Here is a 17,126-nt window from a genome sequence, read left to right as displayed (position 1 = left end):
TAAATAAATAAAAATAATGGAGGACACAACCCTGGCTGGCCTGATCTACATCTATGTGTATATATGTAAAGTGTTAATGTTAACATGTAGCATGCCCTCTAGGAAGAGCTCCCCAAACTTGCACTGACATATTACATCCAAGTTCCCAGGGGACAACCTCTGTCCCAGCTCAGAGTACTCTTTGGGTCCACACTCCAAAGTATATAGTTCATGAGCCCCAAACTATACACGCATCTTTAATAGTCAGCCAGTAGACACAATTAACTTTTTAAAAAATAGCTATAAAACATTCTCTGAAAAGTTAGGAATCCCACTTCCACAAATAGGCACAGCTTTAGTAAAAGGACTGGGATGTACAGGGTGTGTGCCTCCATTTCCTCTACTTTCACTCCACCCCTCTGCCAGCTGTCCTTCTACCCCATCTCCCAGAGTAAACTGCTATCTCCAGGGTTGCCAATGATCTCTTCATTGCCAAAGCGGCTGTTCTCTACTCAGTACTAATCCTTGATCTCTCTGCTGCCTCTGACACTCTAGACCACCTTCTCTCCTGGAAGCTTTCACTCAAGCTTTTGTGACGCTCTTCCCTGGTGTGCCTCCTACATATGTGATCACTCCTCCCTCTCTCCTTTGCTGGCTCCTTATCCACATCATGTCCCCAGCCATAGGGGTTTCCCAAGGTTCTGCTCTAGGTACTCCTCTCTCTATATGTGTTCTCTCACTCTCATCTCTATGCAGATCTCTATGTCCAGCCCCAGTCTATCCACTGAGCATTAGTCCCAGATCACAAATTACCTTCTGGACATTTTAAACTAGATGTCTCAGAGACATCTGAAACTCAAGATATCAATGAAATAATCTGTCTTTCAAACTCCCCTAAAGAGAGCTAAGTGGTACATTTGGTAGTGTGCCAAGCCTAAAGCCACAAAGACTTGAATTCAAATCTAATCTTAAATATTGAATTCCTGTATGACACTGGATAAGCCACTTAACTTCTGCTTGCTGGGATAGAGGCTGGCACTAGAGAAAAAGTTCCAGACTGAAGAGTATGTGAAATTGATCACCTGGATGGGGGAGGGGCCCCAGGAGTGGAATCCTGAGGAGAGAAGACTCTGGTGGGGAGAACAGTAAGGGCTCTCCGTCTTGAGACATAGAAGAGAGAAGGTGGGGAAAAGACTTTCTCCTGAGGATGACCCACTTTTCCTACTGGTGACTGGAAATCCTTCCCCCAAAAACTTCCCAATTGAAGGGACTTTCTGAAGAGAAACCTGAGCAGACTTTAGCTCAGCTCCTATTGCCCAGGAGTGAATAAAACTGACTTTCTCTTAGGGGGCTCAGGCTGCAAAGGCCTGAGTTCCCCCCAAACTCGAGGATGGAGGAAAAGGTTTTAGATAGAGACAGGGACCCCCTTTTCCCACTTTCCTTTTCCCATTCTTCCCTGCCCATTATTCCCTTTTGTAATTACAACTGTTTTTTTTTTTTTAATTTAAAAAAGGAAGGGAAAGTACACCAAGGGGAGGAGGCTTGGACCCTGAGGTATGGACAGACAGAGCCAGAGACAGAGAGACACAGAGAGAGAGAAACAGAGAGAGAGAAAGAGGGGGTTTGAAGATGTTTCCCCCTTCTGCCTTCCCTCCTTAGCTAAAGCTGCTCTCTCCAATACACTCTTGTCCCTCTTGTCACCCCTTCACTACTGGAGACCAAAAGGTCTCCCTTTGATCCATTCACTCACACTCAGCTTGGGGAACAGATAACTTTTAATGTTAACTCAATCAGGTAATTACAAAAGGGAATAATGGGCAGGGAAGAATAGGAAAAGTAAAGTGGGGAAAGGGGGTCCTTGTCTCTATCTAAACCCTTTTCCTCCCTCCTCAAGTTTGGGGGGATCTCGGGCCTTGGCAGCCTGGGCCCCCTGAGATAAAGTCAGGTGGACTCACCCCTGGGAAACAGGAGCTGAGGTAAAGTCTGCTCCGGTTTCTCTTCAGAAAGTCCCTTCAATTGGAAATGTTGGGGGGAAAGATTTCCAGGCATGAGCAGGAAAAGTGGGTAACCCTCAGGAGAAAGTCTTTATCCACCTTCTCTCTTCAATGTCTCAAGACAGAGAGACCCTCACTGCTCCCCAGCCAGAGTCCTCTCTCCTCTAGAAATTCACTCCTGGGGTCCCTCCCCCATCGAGGTGATCAATTTCATATACTCTTCAGTCTGGCACTTTTTCTCTAGTGCCAGCTTCTATCACATTGCCTAAGTTTCTTCATCTGTAAAGTGGGGATAATAATAGCCTCTACCTCTTAAGGTTTTTTGAAGATCAACTGAAATAATTTTAAATTGCTTAGCACAGTACCTAGTTCATAGTAAGTGCTATGTAAGTGTTAGCTAGTGTAATTATTAAACATACTACCATCCTTCATCATTTCAGGTTTGTAATCTCACTATCTTCTACTCTTCCTTACACATATCTGATCAGTTGTGAAGGCTTGACATTTCCGCCTTCACAATATCTCCATTTATGACTCTTCTCTCTACCAACAGGTACAACCTTAGCTCGAGATCTCATCACCTTTTGAATCTTCATTAGACTCCCTGCTTCCAGCCTTATACCACTCTCTCTTGTCCATCCAACACTGTTGCCAAGATAATTTTCCTTAAGCAGAAATTTGACCATGTTACTCCCCTAATCAACCACCTCCTGGCCTCCTGTTGCCTCTGGATTAAAATTAACTCTTCTCTTTAACATTTCACAACATGTTCCCAACCTACTTTCCACTGTCAGCGTATATTATTCTCTCTCCAGAACTCAATGTATTTATAGTCTTTTCAAACTGACCCTTTTATTTTTTACACACATTCTATTTCCCAGTTCTAGGCCTTTGTACTGACTATACCCATGTCTGGAATGCCACTCTTTCCTTGCCTCTACTTTATATAATCTCACTCTTCATTTACGATATTGCTTAGATATCACTTTCTGTATGAAGGTTTTCTTAATTATCCAACACAAACAATCTTTTATTTAACTATGACATGTATATTTTAATTTGATTTGATGAGTCTTTTTAGATGTGTCTGATTCTTAGTGACCCCATTTGAGCATTTTCTTGGCAAAGAAAACTGGACAGGTTTGCTCTTTCTTTCTCCAACTTATTTTTGTAAGTGAGGAACTGAGGCAAACAGGATTAACCAACTTGCCCAGGTTCACACATCTAGATAGTGTCTGAGACCAGATTTGAACTCAAGAAGATGTCTTCCTGATTCTAAGCCCAGTGCTCTATTCATTGTGCCACCTAGCTGTCCTATTATATGTATGTGTGTGCATACAAATATGTACACACATACATATCTGTACACACATATGTATTTGTTAATTTTATATCTATATGCTGCATATATTTTATAGGTACTTTGTTTCCTCCACTGGCATACTAAGCTCCTCTCAAGTAGGTGTTGTTTCATTCTTTGTACTTGTATCCCTAAAGCTGAGCATATTGATTGGCCCCAGAGGGCATTTAATGAGTATTCATTGGCTGATTGAGAACATGTGATGAAAATAACTCATATACCTACATCTCCTAAGCAGCCCTATATCCTTTCTCTTTTTCTGGTGTTCTGACTCTGCTCTCTATGTTTAATGTCTTTCCTGGACAAATCATTCAGCCTCTCCACATCTTGACTAATGACTCTCAGGGTTGACTCTCCCTTGGATCTCCATAGTTGGCTCTCCTCTCAGCTGCCATACTCCTTAAAACTGCCTCCATTATCTCTCCTTGAATTCCTGAGTGTGCTCAATATTGCATCTGGTGTCTCCTACAACATGAGAAGTGACATGAAAAACCCAAAGGTTGATGGGCGGAGTGAAAGAGAAAGAACTACCTTCCCCCACCCACATGCCTTTTGAGAGAGGAGTGAAGGGAAGGGTGTGGAGTGTGTGGAGTGAACCCATCTAAAGGACTTCCTCCAGAGCTAGCTCTGTTCTAGACTTCTAGAGGTTAGACTCCACAAAGCTCTTCTGCTTTGGTTATCTCCCAGGGCTGACAGCCTTGTTTTTAGGTTATCAGGGACATGGCTGATTTCCAGTCAGCCAAAGGCAAGTAGCCTCTATAAATTCCATCAGAGAAATTCACATTTTGTAAAGGGTAATTGAAGTAAAGGCTTTCTTCATGCTTCAGTTAAGGTAGCACCATCTTGTCCCTTTAACTGCCTCTTCTATGGTGGGCTGGAGGGGTGGTCTGAAAAATTCCACGTACTATTTTCAAAATAGTATGATAAAAAGCAAGATAAAAAATTTTAGGGGAAAGCAATAGCAGCTGGAAGGACCAAGAAAGGCTTCTTGTAGAAGGTATTTGAACAGAATTCAAACAGTTGGGTGTCATATTATTCGACTATTGCAATGACTTTTGTAAATGTCTATTGGGGAACATTTCTGTAATAACTTGCTTAACATTCCTCCTTGCAAGCTGATGCTACTAATAAGTCCATTAAGCATCTATAGAACAAGGAAAATGATTACCTTCTTTGTCCTCTGCATAAGGACCATAAGGACACAAAGCCCCAGACAGGCAACCGTAAGATTATTGGTTTTGATATACAAGAGACCTTTGAAGTCCATAGTCCACACTCTTCTTTTTATAGATGAGGGATCTGAGATCCAGAGAGCTTATATGACCTGCACATAGTCACAAAGGTAACAAGTGTCTGAGAAAAAATTTGAAGACAATTCCTCTGACTCTAAATCCAATTCTCTTTCTATTGCAGGATGGTAAGGTTAGAGGAAAAGTAATTTTATTCCCTCACACATTACATTTACATAGGTAGAGACGTTTATCTCAGCTGTAACCTTGTGAAAAAGAGTGTGGGCAATGACCATTATACAACCATTGATCTGGGTAGAATTAAGAAAAGAAAGAGAGGGATCCCCCTCTTTTGAACCTAAGTGATCATATATTACATAGTACACTTTCAGATATAAATAATTGCCTTGAATAGTTAAAGATAATTTAAATTCATGTAAAAATCTCTAAGCGAATATTGGTTCCAGAATAATAAATAACCAGTAGCATTTCAAATACATAAACTAAGGAAGTATAGAAAGAACTTTGCATTTAATTATTCCTGAACTTGGTGCCATCAGTTTTCCCCATTGATTCTCATTTTTATTCACAGCCTACATAACATTTCAATGATTCTGGCACAAGAGTATCTCCTAAAGATACCAAGGAATATAATTAGCCACAATGAACAAGTAGTAATGGAAAGGTCTTTCAACTCAAACCTTTTAAAAATACCTTCTTATTTAAATTGTTGCCTAAATATTTTCCTGGTTTTTTTCTTTGCATTCTGAATCTACCAAATTACTCATTCATAGTTCTAAATGCTGGACTTAACCTCCTGCCCATTCCCTGCTATCTATCCCTTTACCTCTTTATAGGATCATAGGAATCAAGCTGGAAGGGACCTTTGAGTCTATTCATTTTATTGCCCTCATTTAGCAAGTGAAACTGAGATCCATAGATGTTGAATGACTTGCCCAATGTCACACAAATCCCAGAGGCAGGACTTCAAGTTCCCTAACTCCAAAGCCAGCACTGTACCACACCATCATTTCCATCTAATGGACCTCAAAGCCCCCACCATGGAGAGCTCTTTACTACAGTACCTGGCCAGAACTTCTCCTTAATGCGGAATGAAGGAATTCACTCTGCTTTCCAGTTCTTTTCTCCTTCTGCCTCTCCCTCAGACAATGTGGGTATGTTTTCCAATTAACTCAGGTTTGTGCTCCTATTAAAAATAGCTAGCATTTATATAGCTCTTTAAAATGTGCTTTAAGTTATCTCAAAGATAACTGTTATCATTATCCCCATATTATAGAGGAAGAACCTGAGGCATATAATAGTTAAACAGCTTGTTTAAAGTATGTCACATACTTTAAATGACTGAAAATGGATTTGAACTCAGGTCATCCTGACTCCAAGTCTAGCACTCTGATCATTGTGCCACTTACCTGCCTAGCATATATTTTCCTGGTATTACTTATAACATAAGTATAAATACCATCAAAATGCAGTTCATGACTCCTCCGTTCTATTTAGTCAGGTTGATTTTGATACACTTTAAAACAGGTTTTGAGGGATCCAACTCAGTTCTGGCTTTTTTGAAATCCTCCTTCCCCTATTACAAACAAACTAGAATCCTCAGGACATCCTTTTTGAATCATAGATTTAGAGCTTTCAGGGAAAAATCTGAACCAGAATATTCATGTATTCCTTGAGAACATTCCTAGTCCAAATCTTTGTACTCAGTTTGTCTATTTAGTGCTAGAGAATGCAACCTTCCATTCTACCATTTCCTTACCTTACATTTGGCCAAATCAAGCCAGTAAGCATTTATTAAGTACCTACTATTTGCCAGTTACTATGCCAATTGCTAGGGATACAAAGAAGAGCAACAACAAAGAAAAGAATGAACAGCTTCTGCTGTCATGAAGCTCATAATTTAATCTAGAATCTGGCTCTCTACAAACAAGATCTGTAAGGATAAATTGAAAATGATCAGCAGTGGCAAGGCACAAGTGTTGGGGGGGACTAGAAAGAATTCTTGCAGAAGAGAAGTTTTTAGCTGAGTCTTGAAGGAAGCCAGCAGGTGCAGATGAGGAGGGAAAGAATTCCAAGGATGTGGTCAGCTCATGAAAATATGAATAGTGAAGAAATGGAATGTCTTGTATAAGGAACAGCAAGCCAGTGTAACTACATTGTAGAATATGTGAGGGAGAATAAGATGTAAGAAGATTGTAAAGGCAGGAGAGAACCAGGTTAAAGGGCTTTAAAAGCTGAACAAAAAATTTTATATTCAATTTTGGGAGAGGTGAGGCATTGTTACATGGCTAAACCTCTACTTTAGAATGATCGATTTGGCATCTTTATGGAAGATAGACTGCAGTAGGGAAAGAGTTGAGTCATAGAGACCATCCAAAATGCTTTCAAAATAGCCCAGGTATTGGAGATGTGAGACTAGAGGTCAGGAGAGAAGTTAGGACCAGAAAAGTAGATCTGAAATTATCTGCATAGAAGTAATAATTGAATCTGTGACTAATGAGATAAGCAAAATAGTATATAAAGAGGAGAAAATGGGGCCCAGGACAGAGTCACAGAAATAATCACAATTAGTGATTAGGCATGACCTAGATGAGTAGTCAGCAAAGGAAACTAAGAAAGAACTATCAGATGGATAGGAGAACCAGGAGAGAGTAGTCCTGAAAAACTAGAGAAAGGACTATATCAAAGAGAGGTTGATCAACCAGTGATAGAAGCTGTAGACAGGTCAAGAAGGATAATAATGATCAAGATTGTGCCTTTAGATTTGGTGATTAAGAGATCATTAGAAAATCTGGTCCAGGGGGCAGCTGGGTAGCTCAGTGGATTGAGAGCCATGCCTAGAGATCAGATGTCCTAGGTTCAAATCTGGCATCCAACACTTCCTACCTGTGTGACCCTGGGCAAGTCTCTTGACCCCCATTGCCTAGCCCTTACTGCTCTTTTGCCTTGGAACCAATACACAGTACTGATTCCAAGATGGAAGGTAAGGGCTTAAAAAAGAAAAAGAAAATCTGGTCTAGAATGTCTTCCTTTATTTCTCAAGAGCATTTCCATCCCAAATTTTTATATTCATTTTGATCCATGAATGCTGCATATGTAGTATCTCTTTCTGTACCTCATCTTCCTTTCCTTACCATTTGGTACATAAGCCAAGATATTTCTATACCTTAAAGGGAATACTGTAATGTTAATATCATGGTATATAAAAGTGATAGTTTGCTGTATAAGACTGTTCTAGAAATTTATAGCTCCATAATCTGTCAAAATGGTTTAAACAAAAAGATTTAAATGGTTATTAACACTCTTCCTTTTTTTACATTATGATAAAACTATTTCTAGCTCATGTGAGAGCTGAAAATACCTTACTTAATTGTGAAATATTATCTTCATAGATTGAGGGAACTGTTACAGCAGAATATGAACTAGAATATCTCCTGCTTGAAGGACAGTGCTTTGATGAAACTACTGGACAACCTCCTCGGGGACTTCAATTTACTCTAGGCATGAAAAAGAATCCTGTTATGGTTGATACCATTGTGATGGCCAACCTTGTGAGTATTTGGGTTTGTTGTTGTTTGGTCATTTTTCAGTCCTGACTCTTCATGACCCCTTTTGGAGTTTTCTTGATGAAATTACTGGAATTATTTGCAAACAGTCTTAATTGACTTGCCCAGGGTCATATAGCTAATAAATGCCTGAGGCCAGATTTGATTTTGTAAAGATTAAAATTTAGGGGAGACGGGGAGACTGAGGCATTTGAGGCAGGTAGAAATTAGTTTCTCTCTGCAAGGAGTATTATATTTTTTTAGAGGTTTATTGAAGATTAAGGATTAAAGAAAATACAGGATAAAAAACACGTGTCCAGGCCATAGAGTGGCCTAGACACAACCTCACCTACGTTATGAAAAAAAACAGGCCTGCCCCAAAACGGAAGTCCAAGAGCCAAGAGAGCCTTTGAATCAACTTAAATACCTTCTCGATCTCGGCCCAGGTGAGATTACAAGGCATTCTGGGGAAGTGGAGCAAAGGCTCGTGAGGATTGTAGTCCTGTATTCGAGTCTATTTTTTACAATTTCAAGAAAATGAGTTTTCCTGACTGCAGGTCTGGCACTGTAATCCACTATACTACATAGATACTCGAGTATTGGGAAGGATGAGTTATTTTCCCCATACCATATCAATTCAACATTTATTAAGCACCTCCTTCACATATAATACAAAGACAGGCATCACAGTATATTTATGGAAACCTAGAATTAAGCTCTTCATTTTATAAATTAACTGTGTGAATTTGGATAAGTTAACTCTGTGCTCCAACCTATCAGTTGCCTATTTGCATTAGAAGAAGGCGCTTCCACACCCAAAAGTATGCAAAGAAATGAAGTCACTACTCCCTCTCCTGGCAAAAATAAAAAATGTGCAAAACAGTTTGCTAGATTCTAGGAAAGATATAAAGATAATTAATATATAGTTTGTCTTCATTGAGCTACTAGACCAGCAGGGAAATATAACATAGGGGTGATGTGTTCAAAGAAATCATTATGTAGAAACTGAACAGTTGTGTGGCACCCCAGCTTAGTTTCAGGTAAGTAAATACATCTGCCTGCATTTGTGCATCAGTCAAGTGGTGCTGTAGAACTCTGGGTCATTCTTGTTCTAGAGTGAAGCTTTAGGGTACAATACTTATACAACATTATAACATTATTTATAATAACACCATAGGAGAGATACAGAAAGGGTATTTGATGTCTAAGGGCAAAGGAAAAACCTTATTCAACTGGGGGAATTTAGAGAAATTTTCTGGATGAGGGGACAGTTGAAATGGCAAAGATACAGCAATGGGCATTCTCCTTCATTAGTTAGATCAACAGACCTGAATTCTTACAAGCCTATTCCAAATGTATAATGTAGTACAATTGAAGATTGAAGTATTAAGATAAAAACAAAATAATGTCTGTATTTTGTGTGTTTAATAAATAAAAGAATAATTTAAAAGAGTTTAATTAGAATTGGCTAACCCTTAATTTTATTAGATTTTATATTAATGTGATTAATCAAATTTCATTATTGAAGATCAGTTTTCAGGCAGCAAAACTGAATTAATTTAGGAATGTATTCACTAAAGGGGAAGAAGAACCTTGGTTTTAGAACATTTTACTGAGGGAAGTTAAAATCTCTCTCAGAATTACTTAAACATGCATTATGATTTTGAATGATTCCAGTGCAATGTTGCTTGGAGGTATAGGTATACACTATATTAAATTGAAAAATTCCTTCTACCCCAATTTAAGTTTTTTTTTAAATTTAAGCCCAATTTTAAAAAAAATAATTATCTCATGACAAGAGGGGGAAGAATATCAATACACTGGAAGGGTAAAGAGGTTGGAGATGGGAAATACTCAATTCTTACCTGCATTAAAATTGACTCAAAGAGGGAAGAATAATCTAATACATTGGGGCAGAGAATTGATTTGTGCCCTTTAGGGAAGTAGAAGGGTAACAAACAGACTGGAGGGGAGGGAAGCAGTAGAAGGGAGGGAGATGGTGGGGGTAGTATAAAAAGACTGTAAAGAAAATAAGAGGGGAATAAGAAGGGAGAGGGGTAGAAAGGAAAGTAAAATGAGGGTGGGAATTAGGGGGACTGATTAAAAACAAACATTCGTGTACAAGGAAATAATGAAAGAAGAAAAGGCAGGACGGGGAGTAGAAATCAAAATGCTGGGAAATACACAGCTGGTAATCATAACTCTGAATGTGAATGGAATGAACTCACCTATAAAATGCAAGTGAATAGCACAGTGGATTAGAATCCAAAACCCTACCATATGCTGTCTACAAGAAATACACATGAGGAAGATAGGCAGGCATAGGGTAAAAGTAAGAGGATGGAGCCAAATATATTGGGCATCAACTGATAAAAAGAAGGCAGGAGTCGCAATCATGATATCTCACAAAGCCAAAGTAAAAATAGATCTAATTAAAAGAGATAGGGAAGGTAATTAAATCCTGGTAAAAGGCAGTATAGACAATGAGGAAATATCAGTACTCACCACATATGAACCAAATGGCATAGCATCCAAATTTCTAAAAGAGAAATTAGTGGAGCTCAAGGATGCAATAGATAGAAAAACTATACTAGTGGGGAACCTGAACCTTCCTCTATCAGAACTAGATAAATCAAACCAAAAAATAAATAAGAAATATGTAAGAGAAGTGAATGAAGTCTTAGAAAAATTAGTGTTAGTAAATATGTGGAGAAAAATAAATAGAGACAAAAAGGAATACACCTTCTTTTCAGGAGCACATGGTACATTCACAAAGATTGACAATGTACTAGGGCTTAAAAACATTGCAAACAAGTGCAAAAGTATGGAAATAATTTCAACCTTCTCAGATCACAATGGAATGAAAATAATAATTAGTAAGGGTATATGGAGAGGCAAATCAAAAATTAATTGGATTAAACAATACGATTCTCCAGAATCAGATAGAGAATAAATCATAGTAACAATAATTTCATTGAAGAAAATGACAATGATGAGACATCCTTTCAAAATCTATGGGATGCAGCCAAAGCAGTACTCAGGGGGAAATTTATATCCTTGAGTTCATACATTAACAAATTAGAGAGGGCAGAGGTCAATGAATTGGGCATGCAAATTAAAAAACTAGAAAGAGAAAGTGAACAAATTAAAGATCATCAGATGAAGACTAAACTAGAGATCCTAATCATCAAAGGAGAAATTAATGAAATTGAAAGTGTAAGAACTACTGAATTAATAAATGAAGCTAGAAGCTGGTATTTTGAAAAAAACAAATAAAATAGACAAAGGACTGGTCAATTTAATAAAAAAGGAAAGAAGAAAACCAAATTAACAGTATCCAAGATGAGAAGGGAGACCTCACCTCTAATGAAGAGGAAATTAAGGCAATCATTATTATGCCCAATTAATGGCAACAAATATGGCAATCTAGGTGATATGGATGAATATTTACAAAAATATAAATTGCCTAGACTAACAGAGGAAAAAGTAGACTACCTAAACAACCCCATATCAGAAAAAGAATTTGAACAAGCCATCAAAGAACTCCCTAAGAAAAAATCCCTAGGTCCAGCTGACCTCATAAATTAATTCTATCAAACATTCAAAGAACAACTAATCCCAATATTATATAATCTATTTGACAGAATAGGCCAAGAAGGAGTTCTACCAAATTCATTCTACAACACAAACATGGTACTGATCCCAAAGCCAGGCAGGTCAAAAACAGAGGAAGAAAACTATAGACCAATCTCCCTAATGAATATAGACACAAAAATCCTAAATAGGATACTAGCAAAAAGACTCCAGCAAGTCATCACAAGGGTCATCCACTATGACCAGGCAGGATTTATACCATGAATGCAAGGATGGTTCAATATTAGGAAAACCATCCACATAATTGACCATATCAATAAGCACACCAACAAAAATCACATGATTATCTCAATAGATGCAGAAAAAGACTTTGACAAAATACAACACTCATTCCTATTGAAAACACTAGAAAGCATAGGAATAGAAGGGCCTTTCTAAAAATAATAAACAGTATATATCTAAAACCATCAGCAAACATCATCTGCAATGGGGATAAACTAGAAGTCTTCCCAATAAGATCAGGAGTAAAACAAGGATGCCCATTATCACTTCTGTTATTTATCATTGTACTAGAAAAACTGGCTGTAGCAATTACAGAAGAAAAAGAAATTGAAGGTATTAAAATAGGAAATGAGGAGACCAAGCTATCACTCGTTGCAGATGATATGATGGTCTACTTAATGAATCCTAGAGAATCAACCAAAAAGTTAGTCAAAATAATCAACAACTTTAGCAAAGTTGCAGGATACATAATAAACCCACATCAGCCATCAGCATTTCTATATATCTCCAACACCTCTCAGCAGCAAGAATTAGAAAGAGAAATTCCATTTAGAATCACCCTATACAATATAAAATACTTGGGAATCTATGTGCTGAGACAAACACAGGAACTATGTGAACACAACTACAAATCACTATCCACACAATTAAAGCTAGATCTAAACAATTGGAAAAACATTGATTGCTCATGGGTAAGTCAAGCTAATATAATGAAAATGACAATTCTACCCAAATTAATTTACTTATTTAGTGCCATACCCATTGAACTACCAAAAAACTTTTTTACTGAATGAGAAAAAACCATAACAAAGCTTATTTGGAAGAAGAAAAGATCAAGTATTTCAGGGAAATCATGAAAAAAAAATGCAAAGGAAGGAGACTTTGCAGTCCCAGATCTCAAACTATATGATAAAGCAGTGGTCATCAAAACAATTTGGTACTGGCTAAAAGACAGAAAGGAGGATCAGTGGAATAGACTTGGGGTAAGTGATCTCAGCAAGACAGCCTATGATAAGCCCAAAGATCCCAGCTTTTGGGACCAAAATCCACTATTTGATAAAAACTGCTGGGAAAATTGGAAGACATTATGGGAGAGATTAGGTTTGGATCAACATCTCACACCCTACACCAAGATAAACTCAGAATGGATGAATGACTTGAATATAAAGGAGGAAACTATAAGCAAATTAGGTGAACACAAAACAGTATACTTGTTAGACCTTTGGGAAAGGAAAGACTTTAAAATCAAGAAAGAGGTAGAAAAAAAATCACAAAAATGAAATCAATAATTTTGATTGCATCAAATTAAAAAGTTTTTTGCACAAACAAAACCAATGCAACCAAAATTAGAAGGGAAGCAACAAATTGGGAAATAATCTTCATTACAAAAACCTCTGACAAAAGTCTAATTACTCAAATTTATAAAGAGCTAAACCAATTGTACAAAAAATCAAGCCCTTCTCCAATTGATAAATGGGAAAGGGACATGAATAGACAATTTTCAGTTAAAGAAATCAAAACTATTAATAAGCACATGAAAAAGTGCTCTAAATCTGATATAATCAGAGAGATGCAAATCAAAACAACCCTGAGGTGTCACCTCACACCCAGCAGATTTGATATCATGATAGCAAGGGAAAGTAATGAATGCTGGAGGGGATGTGGACATTAATGCATTGCTGGTGGAGTTGTGAATTGATCCAACCATTCTGGAGGGCAATTTGGAACTATGCCCAAAGGGTTCTGCAAGACTGTCTGCCCTTTAATCCAGCCATAGCACTGCTGGATTTGTACCCCAAAAAGATAATAAGGAAAAAGGCCTGTACAAAAATATTCATAGCTGAGCTCTTTGTGGTGGCAAAAAATTGGACAATGAGGGGATGCCCTTCAATTGTGGAATGGCTGAACAAATTGTGGTATATTGTAACAGACAAAAGAGTGGTTGCCATAAACTGTGACCACGAAAATATGGGTTCAAGACTTTGAATTGCCAAAAGCATAAAGATAATTTTTAGTGTCTTGATTTTATATCAAAAATAAGTGGTCGCCATGGGAAAAATTCCCAAATATGAAATACCTGGGTTTTATGGAGATTTTAATTAATACAAATGAAGGAATTAAAGGAAGGGAGAGAGACAGAGTAAGAGGAAATAACAGGAAAGTTAGGGCCTAGGCCAATGGCCTAGGCCTTTCTTTTAAGAGAGAAAACTAAGGCAGTCTTTAATCACTCACCACAAAATTGTCCCAAGCAAAATTCTAGTGTTCAGAGAGACCCTCCAGTTCAGCTCCTGAGCTGACACTGATCCAAACTCCCCTGAACTGGTTCAGACAGCTCCTTTTAAAGAGAATTTTCTCCTATATCACCTCCCCTAAGTTTTCATGTCTACCAATCACAGTAGATGTTTTTCAAAGGACTGACCATTTTTAATTCACATCTTGTTATCACCTTCTCTGGGTAGACTAAAACTTCTGAGTATTTCACATCTCTTTGCTAAGCTTGCTCTTTTAGTGATTAATTTGACCTTCATAGGTACTTAGCACCCTTTTGTATTAGATCTAAAAACAGACCTAGCTTAAGGGCTTCTGCCTCACTATAAGTATGGGTTAAGTACTTTTTCATTATTCAGTAAGGAGTTTTACAACTTTATCTTCCCTTAAGGCATGCCAAATATAGGTGGAGTAATTTTAAGTTCTCAATACATTCCTGATCAAGTACCTCCATTGTTTAAATGGGGAATAGCCTTAACTATAACCTTAAGATAATGTTCCAAGGTAGAGTCTGAGAAATTTTAAGATTCACAATATGATGGTGATGGAATACTATTGTGCTCAAAGGAATAATAAAGTGGAGGAATTCCATGGGGACTGGAACCATTTCCAGGAATTGAGGCAGAGCGAAAGGAACAGAACCAGGAGAACATTGTACACAGACTGATACACTGTGGTACAATTTAATGTAATGAACTTCTCCTTTAGTGGCAATACAGTGATCCTGAACACCTTGGAGGAATCTATGAGAAAGAACACTATCCACATTCAAAGGAAAAACTGTGGGAGTAGAAACAGAGAAGAAAAACAACTGCTTGATTACATAGGTTGAGGGGATATGGTTGGGGTTGTAGACTCTAAATGAACATCCTAATGCAAACACCAACAACATGGAAATAGGTTCTGATCATGGACAAGGACCAAAGAAATTGAGCATCAGCTCCGGGAAGAGTGGGATTAGGGGAGGGAGGGAAATAATATGATTCTTGTAACCAAGGAATAATGTTATAAATTGACTAAATAAATTGATTTAAATTTTTAAAAATGAGTCAAAAAATTATCCCTACAGTAGGGACTTAATAACTGTCCTCTTGGATATTTAAGTCTAGTAATAGCACTATGATTCAATGATTCTCTTTTCTCTTATAAGGGATATTTTCAGTTAAAAGCAAACCCTGGTGCTTGGATTCTAAGATTACGCCAAGGAAAATCTGAAAATATTTACCAGTTAACTGGGTAAGTAACCATATTTTGGAACAGCATAATCATCTTACTTACTAGATTTAAAAGAAAATTGTCACAATTACATAAATGAGGTTATTTAAATATAATAAAATACAGGAAAATTATCCTTAACATTGATGGATTTGACAAAACTAAATTTGTTATGTCCTCAGCTACTAACCCTGTCTCCCCAAAATATTCCTTTTATATCTACTTCTATGTGTATATGTTGTTTTCCCCAATAGAATTTAGGCTCCTTGAAGTAAAAAACCATTTAATTTTTTTCTTTATATCTCTATTCTAATTGTGTCTTGATATCCCTCATATAACATAATGTGTTTTGTACATAGTAAACATATATCAAATGATTGTTGTTTGATTGTCTCTATACCTAACCCACCAAGTAATTTTGAATAAGTTACTTAACCTTTCTGAACATGTCTTTATCAATCAAAAAAGAGTCCCCACTTGGTTATTAACTCACTCAGCATTTATGATATATATATATATAAATATATTATATATAACTTTGAAATAGATTTATAGAGCTTAAATTAATAGGGTTGGCAATTATCCCACTTGACTTAAATATGAGTTAAATGTTGTTAAATGTTAAATCGATAATCCAGGACTAAAACTGTTAAAGTGGTTAGGTGATAAAGATATAGATACAGTTAATAAGTATGACTAGTGTAAGCCTGATATAACAACTGGACTGTTTACCTGTGTGGCCTTCAGCAAGTCATTTAACCTCTTTGAGATTCAGTTTCCTCATATGTACATTAGGCACTTTCACTTTTCTCAGATGGATGCTGGCTCTCATCTTTTATTTTACAAGCTTTTATTTTCTCTTCCAATGCCTGAAAACAACAAGAAGAAAGGGAACCCTAAAACTCTGATCCATTAACTTTAAATATTTGAGTGTCATCAGGACTCTGCAGTCATAACTTCTAGCCCAATAATATTTACAGTATGCAAATGAGTCAGTGTTTACACTACATCAGTTTTAATTGTCACCTTGAATTTCAAAACTTGGTTAACTTTTTCCTTTCCTACAGGTATGATCAGAATCAAGGTTTGTTTTTTTTTTCTTCCTGGAGTCTTAGTACTGTCACTAGTCAGCTAGACTTTTAGAAGGTAATAGGGCAAATGAGCCCTAATTACAGTACCTTAGTCAATGTATAATCATAATAAATATTTTGATAGATAAATAACATTCTTTGAGAATATCTAATATTGATATTTTTCCTTCTAAAAACAAGGAAATACTTTTGATGTTGAAAACTATTAATTTCCATATCTCTCAGTTCAGTTATTTATTATGTTTTTCATCATGATAAGCATTCTTCCACCTGTTCTGGTAAAACCTGTTCTGCTAACTCAGGTTATTTCACTAAGTTAACTTACAGATAGATGTATAGACATTTCAATTAACATTGGTTCCATTGTAGATAGATAGATAGATAGATAGATAGATAGATAGATAGATAGATAGATAGATAGATAGAAGAAAGTTCTTGCTATTTGCCATATTCTATGTCGTGTAAAGGAAAGGATACAGATAAAAATAAACAAGATGATCCTTGTCCTTAAAGAATTTATATTTTAATGGGAGAAGACACACATACAA

General features: G+C 37.0%; 1 protein-coding gene across 8 annotated transcripts in view; it reads left to right on the top strand.

Annotated features, from left to right (window-relative positions):
- The window catches only part of UGGT2 (UDP-glucose glycoprotein glucosyltransferase 2), a 245,742-nt gene that overhangs the window by 151,724 nt on the left and 76,892 nt on the right, over positions 1-17,126 (top strand). For all 8 annotated transcript variants that reach the window (XR_008914063.1, XR_008914061.1, XR_008914062.1 and 5 more), the window contains 2 exons: positions 7,976-8,134; positions 15,423-15,508. Coding sequence is in view for 5 of the 8 variants with exons in the window: in XM_001377357.5 (XP_001377394.4) it covers positions 7,976-8,134; positions 15,423-15,508 (245 nt within the window). In the remaining 3 variants the exon portion in view is untranslated. The remainder of the gene's footprint in view (positions 1-7,975; positions 8,135-15,422; positions 15,509-17,126) is intronic.

Source organism: Monodelphis domestica, chromosome 8 (assembly GCF_027887165.1).
Source record: "Monodelphis domestica isolate mMonDom1 chromosome 8, mMonDom1.pri, whole genome shotgun sequence".
Lineage (NCBI taxonomy): Eukaryota > Metazoa > Chordata > Mammalia > Didelphimorphia > Didelphidae > Monodelphis > Monodelphis domestica.
The sequence above is the reverse complement of the archived record's forward strand: the minus strand, read 5'-3'. Positions and strand labels throughout refer to the sequence as shown.